Genomic DNA, 19,262 nt, shown 5'->3' with positions numbered 1-19,262 from the left:
TCTCAGAGCAGATTTGTCATTCTTTGTAATTCTGAAAAGAGCAAAGAGTGTATTTAAACATGAAACAAATCAGAACTAAAATTTGAACCGAAGTGGGTGGATTCTGTGCTTGCAGTTGGGTTGGAAATCCACTGTATAGTTTTTGACAAAAGCAGCGATTTAATACCACAGAAAAACAGGATATCTCATAGAAGTTATACAAAAAGAGTCCAAATGACACCCTTTAGGTAAGGAAAAGCAATGCCAAACAGAACCACTTCCCCAGCAGACACAACGCCACGACCAGAGGCAGTCACAGACCCCGCCACCCCAAGAGCAAGAAGTGGGGACAGTTTTCCACAGCGCCACGGCCGCAGTCGGGGCAGGGTTACCTATCTACATGTCGGCTAACAGTTTGCTTAAAGGCAGCCACAGCTGCCCCCTGGTCCAGCAGAGGCCCTCTCTTGTACACCGTGTTACTGAATGCATACCCATCCGCCGGGGGGTAGTCGGGAACGCCGGGAGGCTGCAAGACAAAAAGGGAACAAAGCCGCCGGTGGATTAGTGCCATCCTCCCCTGTGCTCCACCTGCCAGCATTCCCCCATCCTCAGGTGCCCACAGTGCCATGAAAAGTTAATAATTTCTGCGTTTCAAGTAGGTAAACGCGGAGATCAAAAGGATGAGAATAAAAGGATTTCTATCCCGAGTCGTTCCGCTGCATTAATATTGCAGTGGATGCTCTGGAGAAAAACAGATCTCTGGGGCAAGGGCTGTGTCATCTCTCAGCTATCACCACAGCAACACAACTTAAAAACAATGGCTGAGCTGCTTTAAAATACCCTGCACAGAAAAACTGCTCTGAGCTTCTCTTCTGGATGTGCACCTCAAGCCACAAAGCTCCAGGCCAGCCAGCAGTAAGTGTGTGGAAGGAATGAAGGAAAATTATCACTCTACTACAAGAGCTCATTCATGTCACACCCTCACTGAATATGGCTATAGTCCATGAAGAAATGCAAAAAAGGAGTGTGACAGTTGGTATAATTATGGATTTTAATTAGGGAAAATAATCATACTTTATCACAAGCACATATGCGCTTGTGATACATTAAAAGATTTAAGATTTTTTTTTAATAATAAAAAAAATCTTAAATTCAGCATCAACACTCCCCTTCTAGGCAAGAAAGATCTTAATCCATTTCCAAAAACAAGACCAAGTTTAACAGTTCATTTGTGGGTATTATGATATTGAAATAGCTGATTTTATATCCTCTCTTTATACCATGCAGCTGCACAAGTTAGACTGGCTGAGATTCACCAGAATCTGTCAAATCTTTAAACCTGGGTTGTTGTGGCTTTTTTAGTTTTCTCCTGCATTTTTTTTGCTTTTGGCTTACTTTTTTATTGTCTCTGTTAATGTGGCTACAGAAAAGTTACTCACCTAATCACTACCCCCAGGTCATGGCACCCAGAGATCCTTGATTAGGGGACTGAGGGTTTATGAAAAGCAATTAATAAAATAAGTTAAACCCCACAGAACTGCCCATACTACTAGAATATTCTCTAAAACACTATTTCTAGACCTCTTTGGAAAAAACCTCCAGTGACACCCGGCTTATGCCTTACATCAAAAGACACCCATGAGGCAGGAATTCATTTTACTTCACACACAAATTATTTGCATCACTTTAGTCTCACTGGACATTCTCTGGTGGCTGTTTCACCATTTGAAGTCCTCATTGCTGAACTGCCTCCCCCTGAAACCCCTCTGCTAGGAGCTGCATGTGTGGCTGGAACTTAAGATTCAGGAATTCAGGAATGGAAAGAAAAAGGAGTTTTTTAGGGGTGGGAGCCTCCAATACATTTTTCCTGATGCCAGAGCCCTGCCCAGCAGGGAGAACAGGGCCATGCTCCTCTCTCCTCTCCCAGCACAGCTCTCCACAAGCAGCTTTGGTTCTGGGGAGATGAATTCCACACCACCACATAAGGACAATTAGCAGCAAGAGACGAACATTTCCATTCTCATCTGATTTTTGCAGCTCTCCTCATTGAACAAGCTGTTACAGCAGACTTATGACAGAATAATTATCCTGGTGTCACCCACTCCAGGGCGCTGCTTTTGCTGCAGACAAAACAGCATTTTGCACTCAGGCAGCTTTTTCCAGCTGAGCACCTGCAGCACTTCCCAGCTATTAGGCAGCTCAGTGCCTTTTCCCCCAAGGATGTGCTAGGGAGGCATGGGCACAGGAAGCCAAGGTATCAAGGTTAAATCGTTTGCCCAGAACCTTGTGGGAATCAGGGACAGTCATGAAACCAGTGCCTGACATCCCAGGAACCAGGCACACAAACTGCTTCAATGAACCGAGATAGATTTATATATATATATATATATATATATATAATTTTTATATATAAATGTATATATATTTAAATTTAAATTATATAAATATATTGATATAATTTTTTTTGTGTGTATGTGTCTTTTGAAGGTTAAGACAAAGAGGTTAAGTTGGCACAAACAACTACCAGTTCATGAAAAAGACTAAACTCCCTGAAACACAAGTAATTGAAACACCTCAGTATATTCTCCCCCTTCAGATTTGTTTTAGGTTTTTATATAAATAAATAACATGAAGTTCTTAGAATGATCAAGAGAGAAAAATTAATGATTTTTTAAAATACTATCAAAAAAGTTTCAATTGTGTTGTCTGTTGTTGTTGTTATTATTATTATTAATTATTTAGAAGGAACACAATATAAATAACAAACCACATGGAAATGTAGATCAGTAGTAGAAAATGAGAAAATGTTTGATGTTTTTGGGAGGTCATGAGGGAAGGTGGGGTGATAGTGATGGCAAAAGCTACATTTCACATTACTGTGCCCATTAACTTCACTAAAATGCTTTTATTCTCAAAATGAATCACTGGCAATACTTACTTTCTGTCACATTTATTCTTGTGTATCTTGTTAGGCATAAAGCCAAACAGTGCTTTAGGTAATCAAGTATCTATCATGTTATCCCGCCTTTGCTTGGCAGGGTTTTTACAATTCTTTTTTTTTTTTTTTGGTCTCTACAGCTGAGTAGACCTCTTTTCTTTTTTTTTTCTTTTTTTTTTAACTAACTGAGATTTTCATGAAAATAAAGTTTCAATGTGACTGGGAAGTTTCTGTTGGGGAGGTTTTGCTATCTCAAATTGGAGAATTGATCTGCAAGAAGACAACATCCCATAACAGACATATTTCCCCAAGACAGATACAGTGATAATAGATTAATGAAAGGAACAGTAAATTGCACATTTATGAGGAAGCAGTTTAAGTCCAAAATTCCACCAAAAAGCTCCTTTCTTTTGGATTGTGTGCCTGTGATTCACAGCACGTTGCTTCAAACATTGCCCAAAGTATTTATGCCCAGAATCAAGGGGATCTGATAGCAGAGCTCAATCAGACTGAACCTTAGGGGCTTGGCTTGTCCTCCCAGCTGAGGCAGGGGAGTGCACAGGTTCAATGAGAGAAATTAGCAAAAAAACTTCTATTTTCCTAATTGCATTTTTGGTGCCTGAGCAGGTATTTGGTTTCCTGTAACTTCCTATAAGTGTGAAGACCTTCCAAGGATATAACAGGCGGCTACTCCAGGAATGACCCAGAATTTTGTTCTTAGGAAGGAAGGGGTTGGTGTTAATTACCTAATTAACAGCACACTTCTGCAGTAACTTACCTCACTGGACATTCTTTTCATCTCCTGCTTCCTCTGCTGCTCTGCCACGTTTGCCACAGACTCAGCCAGATGGTTGAGCTCCTGCTCCTTTGGAGCCCCCATGAAGTTCAGCAGAGGAGGCTCCCAGCCATTCCTGAAACGGGGCACGTACGGCGGGATAAAATGGTCTTTTGGCCATTCAGCTCTGTGGGAAAGGCAAGTCAGAAATCTCTGTAAAATCCCAGTTTAATAAGGTTCAGTTTGTAGAAATTGAAGTGCTTCAGAATTTTTATTAATAGAGAGGAGATGCTGGGATTACAGCAGAGGCAGAAGCATGCTAGAACAGGGAGAATCAGCAGAACACATTTATTTACCTCCGCTATCCTCCCTGCAGTGCCCTGCAGAAAGGGTTTGCTGCTTCTGTAAGGGCACACCAGTGCTAAAACACAGCAAACTTCTGCCTTATAGCAAAGATGGGTAGTAGAAGAATCAATCAAGACAAATCTAGGACTTGTTTTAATGGTGAGAGGTGGGGGAAAATATTGCAATGCTCTATTTGTGTGAAAGCACCAACAGAAGACTTCAGAGAAACAGCCAGCTTTGTAAGAACACCTGAAAGCAGGTATGAAGCATGGAAGCCTAGGGGGTCTAACTACAGCAAAAAAAAAAAAAAACAACCAACCAAACAACAGATTTGCAGACATAAACCCCACATTCTCCAGGACACAAGAATTATCATCACATTTGCTGTTTTATGGTCCAGATTGATCTTTATAAATACTGTACTACTTTTCAGAGTTCCACTAGCATTCTCTGTTGTAATACAAACACCTAAATTAATGCTGTGTTGCTCTGCCTTTGCACCACACCTAACACTCTGTCCCACAATATAAATTGCTGTGTCTTCACACTGGCAGCAGAATCAGGAATGTACATTACAGTCTTTTAACAGACTCCTTGCTGACACTGCCCAAAATCAAAGGACAAATAGTGCCAGTCACATGAGCAGTCAGCACTTCCCAGCCTCTTAGGGCTGGTCAGAAATCCCTGATTTTATCATTCCCCTCTCCTGCTGCATCCCACCCCAGGGTACCTCTGGATACTGAGATCAATCTCACCATCAATTCTAATCTGCACAGATCAGACAACTACATTTTAAGTGCTTCATTCTTCACTATCAAACACCAGCCATTTCTCTTTTCATTTCCTTTTTTTTTTCAGGATGGACTAAACAAATGGAATAGTTCCCAAGACAAGGAACTCTCTTGTTTTGCCCAGTGATCCATTTTCACTGCACGGGGCTCCAATGCTATGAGGCCATTTCCACTCCTGCCATGCAGCCTTCCTTACACTATATAGCTTTCAATCAACCAAATAATTAATAAAATTATTAATAAAAACAAAATCCATCTGGTAGACATTTGTGTTCCAATCTGAAATGTAAGAGTAAGGATGAATAAACACAAAAAGCATGCTGCATTTCCAGCCCAAGCGATTGCATACTTCATCATCATCTGTACTTATCTACCACAGATTACAGTCAAAATGCGCTTTGTTAATTTAAGATTCTTCTTTTGCATGTTCAATTTCCCAAATTTCAAACTGCAGAATTACCTTGAACCTAACAAATGCATAAAGAAGTTAATTTTCAGCTGAGATAAATCATAACAATGAATCCATTAAGTGCAATGCATAATGTTTGCACATGTGGCACAGTTCAGTCAATAAACATTTTTCTGTAATTACAAACATTTTTAAAACATTATGATGCTTTTAAAGAAGTAAAGACATTGCAAATTTTTAACTTCAAGTAATTATTGGAAATTGAAAACAGACATTTGTAGTTTTTATTTAAAACTTTGTCACTCTTTATTGCATCTTCAAATTGCTTTTTAATGAAGTCCAGATAGATGGGCTGGAAAAATAACAGTGAAAAACAACTGGAAACATGCAAGGGACTGTTCAGGAAAAGATACTCCAAAAGATTATGTCAGGAGGTTCTGGATACCACTGACCAAAAAAAAAATTCTCTATGTATTTTGTGTCTCCTTGAGATCCCAAATTCCAGCAAAGCTAAAGAGTTCCTTTCCGAAACCCTCAAAAAACAGTTCTCAGGAGTCCAAATCCTAACAAAGTAATATTAAATTTATTAGTGTATGGATGACCTGGTTAAGAACATGTCGATAAACTTGATTTTAGAGAAAATTGTAAAAAACCCGAAGATTCTCTAAGACCAGAAGATTTTTTCTCACCTGGCTTTGGTCCATGAATCACCCAGGGACATCCAGAGCTGTCCCTCCTCGCTGGTGACCGTGTACCTCAGGAAGTCTACGGTGTCTTTTGTCAGCAGGGGGCTGAGCACTGTGCTGGCAAGCTCTGGCCCTCCTGTTGTCTGTACCACCTAAATCCAAGGATTCAAATAATGCCAGGAACACACATGTTGGTTGTCAGTAAGGAGGTGACTGTGAATTTATGTTACCTACAGTGCTGCTAGGAAACAGTCATTACTCATAAAAACACCCCCCGGAAATAAAAAACCCTCTGATAAACTAAAAGTGTGTCTGGATGTCACAGAAATTAACTAAACTATTTATTGCTGGAGAGCTGCTGTTCTGCTCACCAACCATTTTTTGTTCAGACACACTCTGGGCAATGTTAATTTTGCTTTACTGATCAAAGCCACACATACTTCCATTAAATATGGTTCCAACTCTCCTCCTGCCTTATGTAGAGAACCACAATTTTTTATTGCTAGCTAAACATTATAATGACAAAGTGTAACATGAGGCTAAAGATTATTTAAATAAAAACATTTAATAGAAGGTAAAATATGCAGAAAAGTATATAAACTATTTTCTTAAAGAAAACTTCATCCTGAGACACAAACATTTCTCCTTACTTATTGTCCAAGGGCACAACATTTCAATATTGTTATCATTGAACAAGTTACAGAGTATATAAATACAAGAGTTCTGAAGGGAAACACGTAGAAATTTGTAAAGTCTTACCATATGTAGTGGGGTAAAGAGAAAATGAACCAGATCAGCTGCACTAGGATTTTGGATATGGAACTTCAACTTGGCCTGAAGGAATCAAACAAACAGTACATTCTAAGAAACATTTAACTGTTAAGACAATAAATACTTCACATAAGAATGGTCATGGTCCTCCTAAGCCCAGTGCTTGGCCTGCAACAACCCCTAAGTGCTCATCCATCCCATTGCTCTTGACTCCATGCATATTTTAGCACCTATTGTGCAAAACAAGAAGTTCCAAAACCAAATCACGTGCTTTGTGAAGAGGCATCTCCTTTGGAAATCTGACACTTCTTACTTTCATTAGTATTCTACAAACTGTTCAAATAAAACTAAACTGTCCTTCTCAGCTCACTTTTTTCTAGCAATACTCATAAACATTTACAGACTTATTACATTGTTCCTGAATCTGGTGTTTTCCAAGCTGAAGTAATTCCTTCAGGCATCCTTGTCCACCCTGGAACTTTTTCAATTTTGCTACACTGCCAAAAATATCAGGCCAGGTAGCATAATGGCATGTTGATGCCCCTTGATAATGTTCTGTTGTCCTTTTTTCCTTGGTGGCTTTTACCATTTGCCTGGTTGATCACACTGAACACAGATGTCTGTCTCCCAGGAATCTCTGTTACACCAACATTTTGTTCTGATTTGTTTTATGTAAGAGATTTTTCCTTGCCAGTCCATGACCATCACATCTACCAATAGTGATCTTCTTCTATCACTTTATCTGTTATAATAAGATATTTCTATGAAAAACCTGGATCATCAAATCCAATTTATGACCAAACACCACCATAAAAAAAATTCTAAAACCCCCAAACCATTAAAATTCACTGATAGAGTTTCTTGGAGAATTTCTTTTATCTACTGATCACCCATTGGCTTTGTGGGCTCCAGAAATAAGAAGCCCAAATGTGATTTAAGGAGTTGTAGTAGTTTCTATTGCATCTGTTTCTCAAACTGCTTTTGGCTACCCTGGTTCTGCTTTTACATCCAACTTCCTCCCCAAATGAAGAAAGGAGAAGGATATGATTTTGCTTCTAATAACTTCCTATACATTCCTCAGCCATAACAACCCAGTCCCAGTCTGTCTAAAGCTCTCTCACAGATGGTAGGTATTTCCAGAAGCTTCCAGCATGAGGTTTTAAAACAATTTCCATTCTAGTTGAAGATTTTGTTCTTCTAGCTACTCCTTTTCTTTTTAAACTAGATTCTTAATTTTCTACAGTTCTCCTTGCCTGATATAAAGCACAAATTTCAGGCTTTTGTTGTTCCTGCAAAGATGCTGAAGTAAAGAATTGTTTAAGCATCGTCACAGCACAACTCCTCAAAAGCAACACCAGAAGCAAGTCCCAGATGCTGCTGAACACCAAAACAGGAGCTGTGACTTCTTCTGCATAGAAGAGAAAGATTAAAAGATGCACAGATTGTTCTTGAGTACAAAAAACTAATTTAATGCAGAATGTAGCAAAAAGAATGGAAAAACCCCTGGACATTACATCTTTTTACTGGGAAGGACGAGCATGTTCCAGGATACTCATCCTCCCTTAAGGTCAGAACCACAACATTGATGCAGCTTCCTTTTTTTTTTTTTTTAAGATATTTTTAACATGTCTAAATATTTCCTACAGCCCTGCAATCAGAATTTATTCCCCAGGAGGAAGAAAGAAGCTGATTTGACTTGGTGAATTCAGGAGCAGCTTTCCCCCCTGGCACAGCCTCCCCAGCAATGGGAAGGGACAGTCAGTGTCTGACAGCAAATGCTGTGAGGCTGTCCCAAGTGCTGCCTCCCTTGAATGGGAGACTCCAACTTGTAGAAGAGGAGATGCCAGCAGAAGGCTCTTGAATTATCATCTTGAATTATTAAAATCAAATTTCCCAAGTCAAAGGGTTTAAAGAACCAGGAAGAAACACGATGCTGAACACCAAATATGCTCATCCAGCCATTGTGTGGAGAACCTGAGTAGCAGCATCCCAAAGCTCAGAGGCCAAGCTAGCCCAGAGGTGGCTAGCCCTGGTCTAACCTCACATCTCAGACCCACTGGCTGCTTTCACTTACCAGGAGATTGAAGCCATGCTTGAATTTTTGGAAGCAGTCAACAAATTCATCTGGAGGAGGTGGCTTTGCACGGAGAGTCAGAACACCCTCTGGTGAACAAAACAAGATTTTTATACAATTTTTATAGGTATGTAGCTTCCATAAGTATTCCAGATATAGCAAACAACAAATCCATAATAAATTTACCATCTTACAGAATTTTGTAAATACAGAACCAAGACAGGAGCATATTCTGTGGTCACATCTCTAATTAGTCATTCCCCACTGATTTCAAGTAAATTATTTCCATAGGTTTCCCTCTAAGCATATCCTGATAGGAACTTTTGTGCTCAAATTGAGAGAAAATTGCTACACTGATTAATAAAAACCACACAAAAAGAAATTTCCTAGCTCCTTCAATGGTCCTGAGAGAAACAGAATTGTGTGCAGTATGAACTCTTACCTCCAGGTCCTTTCTTTTTACTTTTTTTAGTTTTCTTCCTCTTTGAAAGTTCAGCAAATGCCTCTGCAGCTTTTTGCAGTTTGGTAACAAAATACTCTATGTCATCCAAAATATGGTTCAGAATTTGCTGTGGGAGAAAAGAAAAGAAACTTTTTCTCTACAGAATCTATAGCAGAAATTGAAATGTCCAGACTACCAGACACCACCAGATTCCTTGGAACAAAGTCCATGCTGGAATATTTCCTATTTAGATTCCTTGTGGTTTTAAATTTACATACTTGTAAAGTATTATAATTTTATTTTTTTAAAAAACATAGGCCTGCTGGAAGTTTTTTTAATTATGTATTACAAGATAGTTCATCTCAGATTGCAATTACACAATTTACTTCCACATTACATTTTTGCTGAGAGCACATGAAAAGAATTGTAATTATTTGAATGGACAGCATTTTCATGAAGAGTATAACTTTGTAATCTCCTTTTGTAATAAGTTTTAAGCTGTTTGGTGAAGCTCTCTACAAATTAAGCTGTTTGTGGAGAAGTGCTCTTTGAAGAATTGATTTCAAAGAGTAACTGGAGGAGAATGAACCAACCCCAGGGGAAAACACAAAAACACCAATCCAGCAGGCCCCAACATGCTTTTCCCAAGACCCTCTGATGTTGCTGAGGGCAATAGCAGAGTGGAGAAGTAGAAAGTTACAAATGACAGATGGGGCAATGTTTGATCTAACATATACCATAGAACATGCCAAATATTGTTGCTTATATTCAGGAATGCCTGAAGTTATAAATAAAAAGGGTCCACCTGTCTTCAGAAATGACCATGTTTATTTTACAGGTGTTGCACATATCCAAGTCCTGCTAAACTGATGGAATTTTTTATCCTTACATAGTTTGCTGAAATAAATTACTTAAAAAATTACAATTTCTATTTCCAGCTCTTCTCCGCAGAAAACTTGTCATCAACATTCAGTGCGTTTTTCTTCCTTTTTAAAAATAATACTAAGGAAAGAAACTGCCACCTGTTCATTTCAGATCTACCACAACAAGCAGAGGCTGCTTGGAAAGCTTTTCTCCAGAACTGAATATCCCATGTGGAGAAAAGTCTTCCCACAAAGGAGAGCTGCAAAATTTCACAGACATGAAGCAGCACCATTTGTAGCTCCTCACTTACAACATCTCTGTCAATCCTGGCTGCCATCATCTCTGCTGTTTCCTCCTGCTCGTGGTATTGTCTGTGCTTTTCATCTGCAAAAACGGGAGAAGAGAATAAGGCATGCATAAATGTGGGTTTAGTATGTTAGTATATAACAATTTCTATAGAGTTTATGCTTTGAAGTACACTATTGTAATAAAAAGATGGACAAAACTCTACCATTCCCTTTGCAGGGACTTCACACAAGCTGAAAATTTTGCACCCTTATGCCTGATCCTGTCCAGGCTCACAAAAAAATCTTCTGTACCTGCTTTCACTCTACTTAACTGCATAAATGAAGTTAACTGCAGAAGTATTTTAAATTTGAAAAAAAATTCAACACAAAGTGGCAGATTAGAAATATGACATAATTAGGAATTCTTCCCAATTCTTCCCAGTAGCTGAGAGCTACTCCAGTAGAAGAAAGCAGGAAAGAGTGCAGTGACTTTGAAGACAATTCTTATGTAAAAAGTTATTAGCAAAAAGGGATGCCAGGTCTGGAAACACAGAAAGAAGAGGGATGTGATAGAACTGATATTTCCAAATAACAGCACCCAGATTCAGTGACTCTTTTTGAAAATAACAAGGGTGAATTATTTGAGGAATTATAAATTTTGCATTTTTAATCCACACCTAGTAATGCACTGCATTTGTGAGCAGGTGGGATTTCAGTAAACACATTTTAGAAAAGATTCACCTGAGTGGAATAAAACTGCAGGAACTCTGCTCCACAACTGCTCCTACAAGACCCCAAACTAATAAAACTTATCTGATATGAGAGCTCAATCAGAAGAACAAGACAGCATTTACTCAAAATAGATGTATGTAAGTACATAGATTAAGTAATTATTAACATTTCAGATTTCCCTGTACATTTGCAGTTGTTTTTATTGCATAGTTGTGTACTTTGTTAAGTAATATTGATATAATTTAATAAAAGAAAAATTATAAGGAATCTAAGGCTTTTTCTTGGTACAGTCTTAATATTATAAAACAACCCAAGAAAACAAACTAAAAGAGGCTTCATTTTAGTCTGTTTTATAGAAGGAACTTTTGGCTTCATGTTAACCATTTTAGTCTGTTTTATAGAAGGAACTTTATTCATTCTGAAGAACTTTTATTTTTAAAGAAATCTCATCAAAATGTTTTTAAATAACCATCAAACAGAAAAATCCCAACCCATTAAGAATCGTTAAAGTAGTTCCTAGTTAAGGCTTATAAAAATACCCAAAAAACCCAACAAACTCATTAGCCAAAGCAGCCATCATAAAAATAAATATAATATAAATAAATAATGATGATCCATGATTATACTTTTTAATTTTCCAAAATATCTGGCCCTACTACTGAGGAGAGCATCATTAGATTACTGTGTTACTGTTACACCTTCACAAAAAAGCCCAGAAGATCAAAATCTGGAACCCACACCCAGCACAAGCAAAAGCAGCTCTGAACGGGAATCCAGAAAATGGGTAAATGCAAGGAAATGACAGATCAGATTCTGACAGATCTTTGTCCCCAGCTCAGGCTTGGGGCATCTCAAACTCCACTGGGAAAATCTGCTGGCAGCGAGGGCAGAGGGCTGACCTTGCACAACCACTTCTGCATCCAGCTGCTGCTGTCGCCAAAGTGGCCTTTCCAAAGCACTTCTGTTGCTACCAAGCACCACAAAAATCCATTCCTGGCCCCCGTGTGTGTGGCAGCGGCCCCAGGAATACTCACAGTCCCCCTGCTCCGAGGCCCACGCCGACCACGCTGCCACGCGGCTCCGCACGTCCACCTGCGTGATGGTCCCTGGGGGCACGGGGGCAGGGGCCCGTGGGGGTGGAGGGATGGCACTGTCAGCTTTGGAGATCATTCTAGAGAGACAGGAGAAAGCCCATGAGTGACACTGGAAGGAAGAATGTTCTGTTCTCCAGTGCTTGGTCAGAGGAAACAAGGAGACTTCACAAGGACGCTGTGGCTTGCCAAGCAAGCTGCACTCCAGACCATGATGTGGAAATATCATAAACACAACACAAACCCACTGGAGAAAACCCTCTCCAGGAAATCCACTCCACCAGGGAGTGAGCAAGTCTTTGTCACCTGGGAAATCCCCAGGCAGTGACAAAGAACACGAGGAGACCTGCCAGTTCACACAGATAAAATTCAGTGCCTCGGGCTTATTGCGTGGCAGTTGTAAGGGTGGGACTTGTCTTTTGTATGGGAGAAAATGGGAAGGTTTGAAGCCATCATTTGATACCTTTCAGCCATCACAAATCAAGTATCTAGTCCCCTAAGCCTGGCCAGTTGTCAATCTGTCTTTTGCTTAAAACCCTGCCAACAAAACCAAGTTCACTGGCTGATTTGTTTTCTAACAGGGGCCTGTTCATCCTCTCTCAATACAAACATATCAATGTTCCCAGCTGCAATTTTCTAGTTCTTAGAGTAGTTTTAAATGCTGTAAGGAAAGAGGTCTTTGAATTCATTCTGTAGTCTGTTGATACCAACAGACAAAAAAAAAAAAATCACAGTAGCTCCTGTCATGTATATCCCCCATTCCTTCCCCAGAGCTCTGTTCAAAAACTAGATCTTCACCTTAAATTCACCTTTTAGAAATCCATCTCATTCACAGCATTCAACAAGACCACAAATCAAATGTTGTTTGGTCTTTGAAGAAATAATAACAACAATAGTAGTAGTAGTAGTCGTCGTCATAGTAGTAGTAGTAGTAGTAATAATAATAATAAATGTAAATGAATAAATTGATAAAGTAATAAAGAATAGATAAATCTATTTCTTTTGCCTTTCCTTTCTCCAGTCCCCTTTCACTCATCAACAACCTTGCAACACCTCAATGATGCCTCAGAGGCTGGGTGAGGCAGGAGGGTTCCTCCCTGTGACCCAAAGCCAGCAGGCACATGAGCCAACAGGGAGGAGCCAGCACTCAGCTGCCACCCACATTTGACCTCTGGGCCTAACAGCCCTCAGAGATTGATATCTCAGATTATTTGTCCCAACAGATGTATTGACCTACATTCTTTTCCCAATTACATCTCATTAGTTTCCCAGCATGTCCAATGTGTTTGAGTCACTCTGGATTGCCTCTCAGTGCTTATATATACCTGGTTTTGCAACAGTCCCACAAATGGTAAAGTCTATTTATTTAATTTTAAACCTGCAAATAGAGTTAGACACAGTTCAGGTTCTCTTTTGTTTTTCTAGGAGTGCCCCTTGCTATAGGAAATCTTTGTAAGTTGCACATCAGAATTTAACAGGTATCCAGAACTATTTTATATTCATTCTAATTTTTGTCCAGCAGAGAGTTCTCTATCTGAGCACAATTATTATTGAGAAATACTATCAGCATCACTTACACACTGAATTTCCAACAAGTTACTACCATCACTTTTCAGTTTCTGATATATTTGTGCCCTTGCTTTTATGCCTGTGTTTGCTACCTCTCATTTCTGTATTAGTCTTCTCTGAATCCAACAGATTCTTTCTCTTACATTTTCCAACTGGCGGAGAAGATTTTGCTACCAGGGAAACCAGAAGTTTTCAGCATCATTAAGCAGGCAGGCAGGAAGATTATTCAATCTTCAGTTGCTGTTTTGTTTAACATCTTCAGATCCCAAAACCTTTTAGCATACTATTATTTACTTGGAGATATGGAGAATTTGTGGTTTTTAATTTAAACTCTGAACTACTTGAGCCATATGCAGAGCTGAGACATGCAATGCCATTCTCTGGCAAGTGGAATTGATCTTAGCTGTTCCCATCACTAAGGTGGAACTGGAGAAGGTAAGACTGACACTATAAATTGAACAGAACATGAGAAAATTATTAAAGCAAGATATGGCTTTAATACACATGGCTTTGGAAGTATCCTATTATCTAGAAGGAAAAAAGCTCAAGCCCCCCACAAAACCCCAAAAGAGAGCAGGCAGACCTGGAGAGCTTCTGAATGCTGGGACACTGATAATCCCATATACTGCCAAGAAGCTGGATTGTTACCTCAGTGTCTCAAGCCTCTTCTTCTGTTTCCCACTTTTGCTGTCACTGATTGCACTTTCAATATCTTCATGAATAAGGGTAGCCTAAGGAGACAGGAGCAGGAGACATCAGGAATCTGCTGCTGTGTTCAGATCTTTGAAATAAATATCTCACCTTTATACAGAGAATACATGATCAAATCCCATTTATTTAAAAGCACTGGGACAAATTATTTTAAAAACCCAGAATAAAATCTGGGAGTTGGTATTTTTGTCACTACTCCAGCCTCAAACATTATCATCATACAAGTAATCTAGACACCAAATTTGTCTGAACAGCTGTAATTATCTCAAGTCAACCACTATTGCATAAGCTACTTTTTCCCTCTGCATACGTAATTTTGGGTTGTCTCAAGTATTTTGTTTGTCTCAGACTATAAAAAGAAAATCCACTAAATATAGAAGCAGCAAAACTACTATAGATGGCAGCAGCATAAGCATGAAGACAGTGACTTGTCATGATTCAATTTCCTCTCAGAAACAATGACAGCCTCCAATTGCTCTTTGATGTGACAGAAGATGAATTTTTCAGAAGATTCCCTAATCTGTACCTTCCTGCCACTCCACAAGTGCAGTCTGCCTCCACCAGTGGCCCCACAAGTGAGATTTTGATGCACATCTAAAGCATTATTTTAATAGATCTTGCATTAAATAGGTCATGGCTTCTCACAGGATTTAGAATGCTCTGTTACATGTCCTAAGCTGACAAATTAATTTCCTACAAAGGCTGTCAAGGCCAAAATCTGTCAGTGTCTGGCTCACTCTGCAAGGACCATGTCCTTCCTAGCACCCTCATCATGCAGAGGTGTGCACCTTTTTGGGAGGAATATGTGACTTCTGCTGGGACCAGAAGACATTGTTGAATTTAGGATTCAAGGGGATTACAGGACTTTTCAAGCTGTAATGGATTGCATTACAGAATAGTTAGGATACTTCAAGCTTACAGAATTAATAGAAGAAAACTCTAGGGGACCAGAGGAACTTAAATCCAGAAGAAGTCCATTAATCCAACACTCTTGGTATTTACTATTTAATTTTTTTTCTTGTTTATAAAATGTCAGAATGCCCCAAATAGTAATGATTTTAACTATTTTTTTTTTTTGCAGAGGCTCCTGGATTTGCATGTAACTTCAAACAAAAGCAGGGAAAAGCCAACAGAGAAAGACCTAAACTTTCAAAACCAAAAAAGTGTCATGGGTAAGGAAAAAAAACCCCAGGATGTGGCCACAGAATCAAACAATACTTCAGAACTAAGGGAGATACTGAACTTCCAAGTCATGCTTGGAAGTCTGTACTCTATATTTTTATATCTACACAACTTCAAAAACGAAGAGAGACCAATTTACACATTGAGAAACTGGGTCCAAACACTCCTCAAAAGGGATCCCTGCATTATTTAACACAATAACCCCTGAACTTCTGACAGGATCCCACTTTCCTTTAAAACAGCAAATTCTGTGCAACAGATCACACAATAACTAATCATCCTCACACCACTCTCACCATGCTAATTTTGAAACTGATGCACAGTGTGATTAACAATCTGTTCTTTCAAGACATTAATACAAACTACTAGAAAGGAATTAAGAAATCCCCATGAAATGATCAACTGGAATTACAGAGAATAACTAACAGAATTAAAATTTATAACCTCACAAATAAAGAAGTATTGCAGAATACATTAAAAAAATAATTTACACTTGAAGGCAATATTTTCATCAGAGACAAGCAATCTCTTTCCTTGTTTTGCCCCTCCTGCAAGGAATGTTTTCCCTTTCAAGATCTCTCCAGCAGAGCAGAAATGCAGAGAGGTGAGGATGTAGAGAATGTTTAATTGCTCAGTGACAAAAAGAACAGAAAGACTCAGGGCTTAGATGAGCTCTTTGCAGATTAGAAAATAAATCTGAGACAACTCAAATTATTTTACACCACTTTTTCAAAAGTGTGAAGGCAGACCATAGACATTTTCCAGAGCTTTATACATTTGCAAACCCAAATTAGCAGCTATAGAGTCCAAGAACCAATATTTACAGTAAAGACATATTTGAACATCCACTAAAGATTCTGTTTAAATATTAGATTACTCCTTTGCAATACATACTACACTACATTTACTAACTATAAGGAGTGTTGGTATCATAAGTGGATGAAACTTAGAGCATTTTTACAAGAATAAAAGTAAAGAATTATTTTCTATTAATCAGCTCATTTATCTTTACCCACTGTACTGGTCAATTCATAGAATCACCCCTATTCAAAAAGCCATAGCAGATCTCCACTATTATCTTACCTTAATTTCATCACACTGGAAAAGATGCAAATCAGGCTTGTTTTGGGTTGGTTCTTTACATATTAATGCAAGAATTGAATTGTAGTTGCATGCATTCATCACAGCTTGGCAATGCTGAATTGTGCTTAAAGGAAAATTCTCCAGTTCATTCTGTCAGAAGAGGGAAAAAAAGAAGAAAACACAAAATACCACCTTACTATACAGTGTCCTGATCTCAGCAAAACTGCATGAGCAAAAAAGGGAAAGTGATAATAAGCTAATTAAAATCCTCAATCTCACATACATCATTTTTCTGCTCGCTCCCTTTTTCTCTCTCTCTGAAAATGAGACTGTCACTCTCAGATCCTACCTTTGATTCCAAGTCCACCAAGCTGACAGCTTTGTCATCCACTTGCAGAATCATGTCTTGAGTCCACACTTTGCCTTTGGCATCCAACAATTTCAGCTTCCTTATTCCATCATCCACTGTAATCATCGCCTCTTTTCGGTCCAGAACAAAGGTGGTCAAGTGCTGGTGAGCAAAATGCACATTTAAAAGAAATTATGATTGCAATTTTTCCCTATTGTTCAGGAGTGCCAGTATTTAAATTGTCAGGAAGTAGCAATGCAAATTATTCATGAGTAAAAGTGCCTTTGTGTATGGCAGAGCCCACCTCTAGGACATGAAGAAGGATGTTTAGTCCAAAATGCCATTTTAAGTCAACTTATTTTTGTGACACCCACTGTCATTTCCCCACTGCTGTAAGCAGTCAGACTTGAAGGCACATTCTGACATCCTCCAGGTATCAAAGCTAGAATTAATCCACGAGTTTTAATTAGCTTTCATGAGGAGTGAAAACCTGTCTCTCTCTTGGCAAGCTGAATTCAGGAGGTGCCAGCAGAGGCTTCCCAGAAGCTCCCTGCCAATGTAGCTCCACCACCACCCTGACCTGGAGTGTCCTCATCTCTTCCAGATCTGCCAGCAGCCTGCTGGTGGCAACCAGGATGGGCTTGCATCTCACTGGGATACCTTATGGATGGGCTGGTCACTTTTCTGGGCAGCACAGAAGAAAATAGTACCAATTTTTGCTCACCATCAGCTTGGAGTATTCTCCAGGCTCAATTAATGGCCTGGAAACTACATAGTACCTCACAAACATCACCTCAGCTATCTTCCCTGTCATTATTGCTGTGGCAATTTCTCCTTCAGCATGCCAATTGTGCAAGAAAACCCACAAAATTATTTTGTTTTGTTCAGGCATAAATCCACCTTCACATTCTAATTGAAAATCTGGTAACACTCATTCAAGCTGAACCACATTTAATGTATGCCTGCATATCTCCCTTCTAAATAACTTCAAAAAATAAAAATAATACAAGAGGATTAGCTGTGCTTTCTTTGATTACAGGATAACAGCACATGGTAATTACAGAGAAGAAAGTAGGTGTAAGCTGCATATAATCAAAGTATTTAAAAGAAGTAGAGTGAAACAAACTCTGCACTGGCTGCTTACCCAGGAGTGCTTAGATTCTAAATGCAAGTACTAATTGTTATTCCAGTACAGGACCAAAACCGTTATGAAGGAAGCACACAAAATAGACAGGCAATTAGAACCAACACATGTATTCATTTGCAAGCTGATTTTAGGACTGAAGCACTAGAAATTAGGAGTCTTCTGCATATGATCTCACAATGCACAGATGATTTAAAACCCAGCAAAAAGGAGCTGAGAATCTGTGGGGTTTGCAAGACTGGGCTTAACCCATGACAGTGGTCTGATGGCAGCAGGAGAAAGTTTAAGCCAAAATAAGGTTCCAAAAGGAGGCACTGCATTCAAAAGTGCTTAACAGTCCACATAGAGCACTCAGGCTTACCCTGCTGAGTATTTTAAATGTGAGAGCAGCACGCAGTAATTCTGCAAAGCAGCTTAAGCCAGCAAGGCACACACTTGTCTGTTCACCCTGGGGAAGACTCTGTGCAGGCAGAATGTGTTCAACCACCACGTAAAACCCACTGGGGCTTGGAGGGGTTAATGCTCAGCACTTGATGAATATTCTAATGCCTCTGCTGATTAGATCTGATCAGAGCATTATCTTTAAATATCACTCAGTGTGCCTTGCCAGCAGCACAGCCCTGCCTCATCTTTGCAAGGAGCCAGGGCAGCACAAGGTGTGGAATTGAGAAATTTGTCAAGCCACACACAACTCTGCTTACATCCTTCCACATCCAGATTCCAGCTCATCATGGCAAAGCTATGCAATTTGTGACATTTCAGTGTAATCTGCTCTGAAGTGACCCCAGGCTGGAGGGATATTTTGGAGGATGCATGTGCCTTCAAGCTTATATATCCTCAGAAAAAAAAACATGCAGGCAAAAATAACCACAAGTAACTGAGGGCTGTAATTGGTGTATCCCTCTCATCTCACCTCCACGTGGTACTGTGACGTTTCAGATATGCTGCTGACACTGTCTCGTGCATAATTCTTTCTTTGTTCTGCAGGTGGGAGGAAAAGAAAGAATAATTATTCATTCAGTGCCTTATCCTGGTGTCTT

General features: G+C 39.3%; 1 protein-coding gene across 10 annotated transcripts in view; it reads right to left on the bottom strand.

The window, feature by feature from the left end:
• The window catches only part of EPS8 (epidermal growth factor receptor pathway substrate 8), a 124,825-nt gene that overhangs the window by 23,284 nt on the left and 82,279 nt on the right, over positions 1–19,262 (bottom strand). For 9 of the 10 annotated variants that reach the window (XM_039708082.1, XM_039708083.1, XM_039708081.1 and 6 more), the window contains 12 exons: positions 19,136–19,203; positions 17,079–17,240; positions 16,730–16,879; positions 14,402–14,484; positions 12,128–12,264; positions 10,385–10,458; positions 9,211–9,337; positions 8,769–8,857; positions 6,683–6,757; positions 5,927–6,075; positions 3,696–3,879; positions 372–505 (listed from right to left, as the gene is read on the bottom strand). In XM_039708082.1, the coding sequence (XP_039564016.1) occupies positions 372–505; positions 3,696–3,879; positions 5,927–6,075; positions 6,683–6,757; positions 8,769–8,857; positions 9,211–9,337; positions 10,385–10,458; positions 12,128–12,264; positions 14,402–14,484; positions 16,730–16,879; positions 17,079–17,240; positions 19,136–19,203 (1,432 nt within the window). The remainder of the gene's footprint in view (positions 1–371; positions 506–3,695; positions 3,880–5,926; positions 6,076–6,682; positions 6,758–8,768; positions 8,858–9,210; positions 9,338–10,384; positions 10,459–12,127; positions 12,265–14,401; positions 14,485–16,729; positions 16,880–17,078; positions 17,241–19,135; positions 19,204–19,262) is intronic. The other variant, XM_039708089.1, reaches the window with a different exon arrangement.

Source organism: Passer montanus, unplaced genomic scaffold (genome assembly GCF_014805655.1).
Source record: "Passer montanus isolate IOZ18808 unplaced genomic scaffold, ASM1480565v1 scaffold20, whole genome shotgun sequence".
Classification (NCBI taxonomy): Eukaryota; Metazoa; Chordata; class Aves; order Passeriformes; family Passeridae; genus Passer; species Passer montanus.
This window is presented reverse-complemented; position numbering and strand designations above follow the sequence as displayed.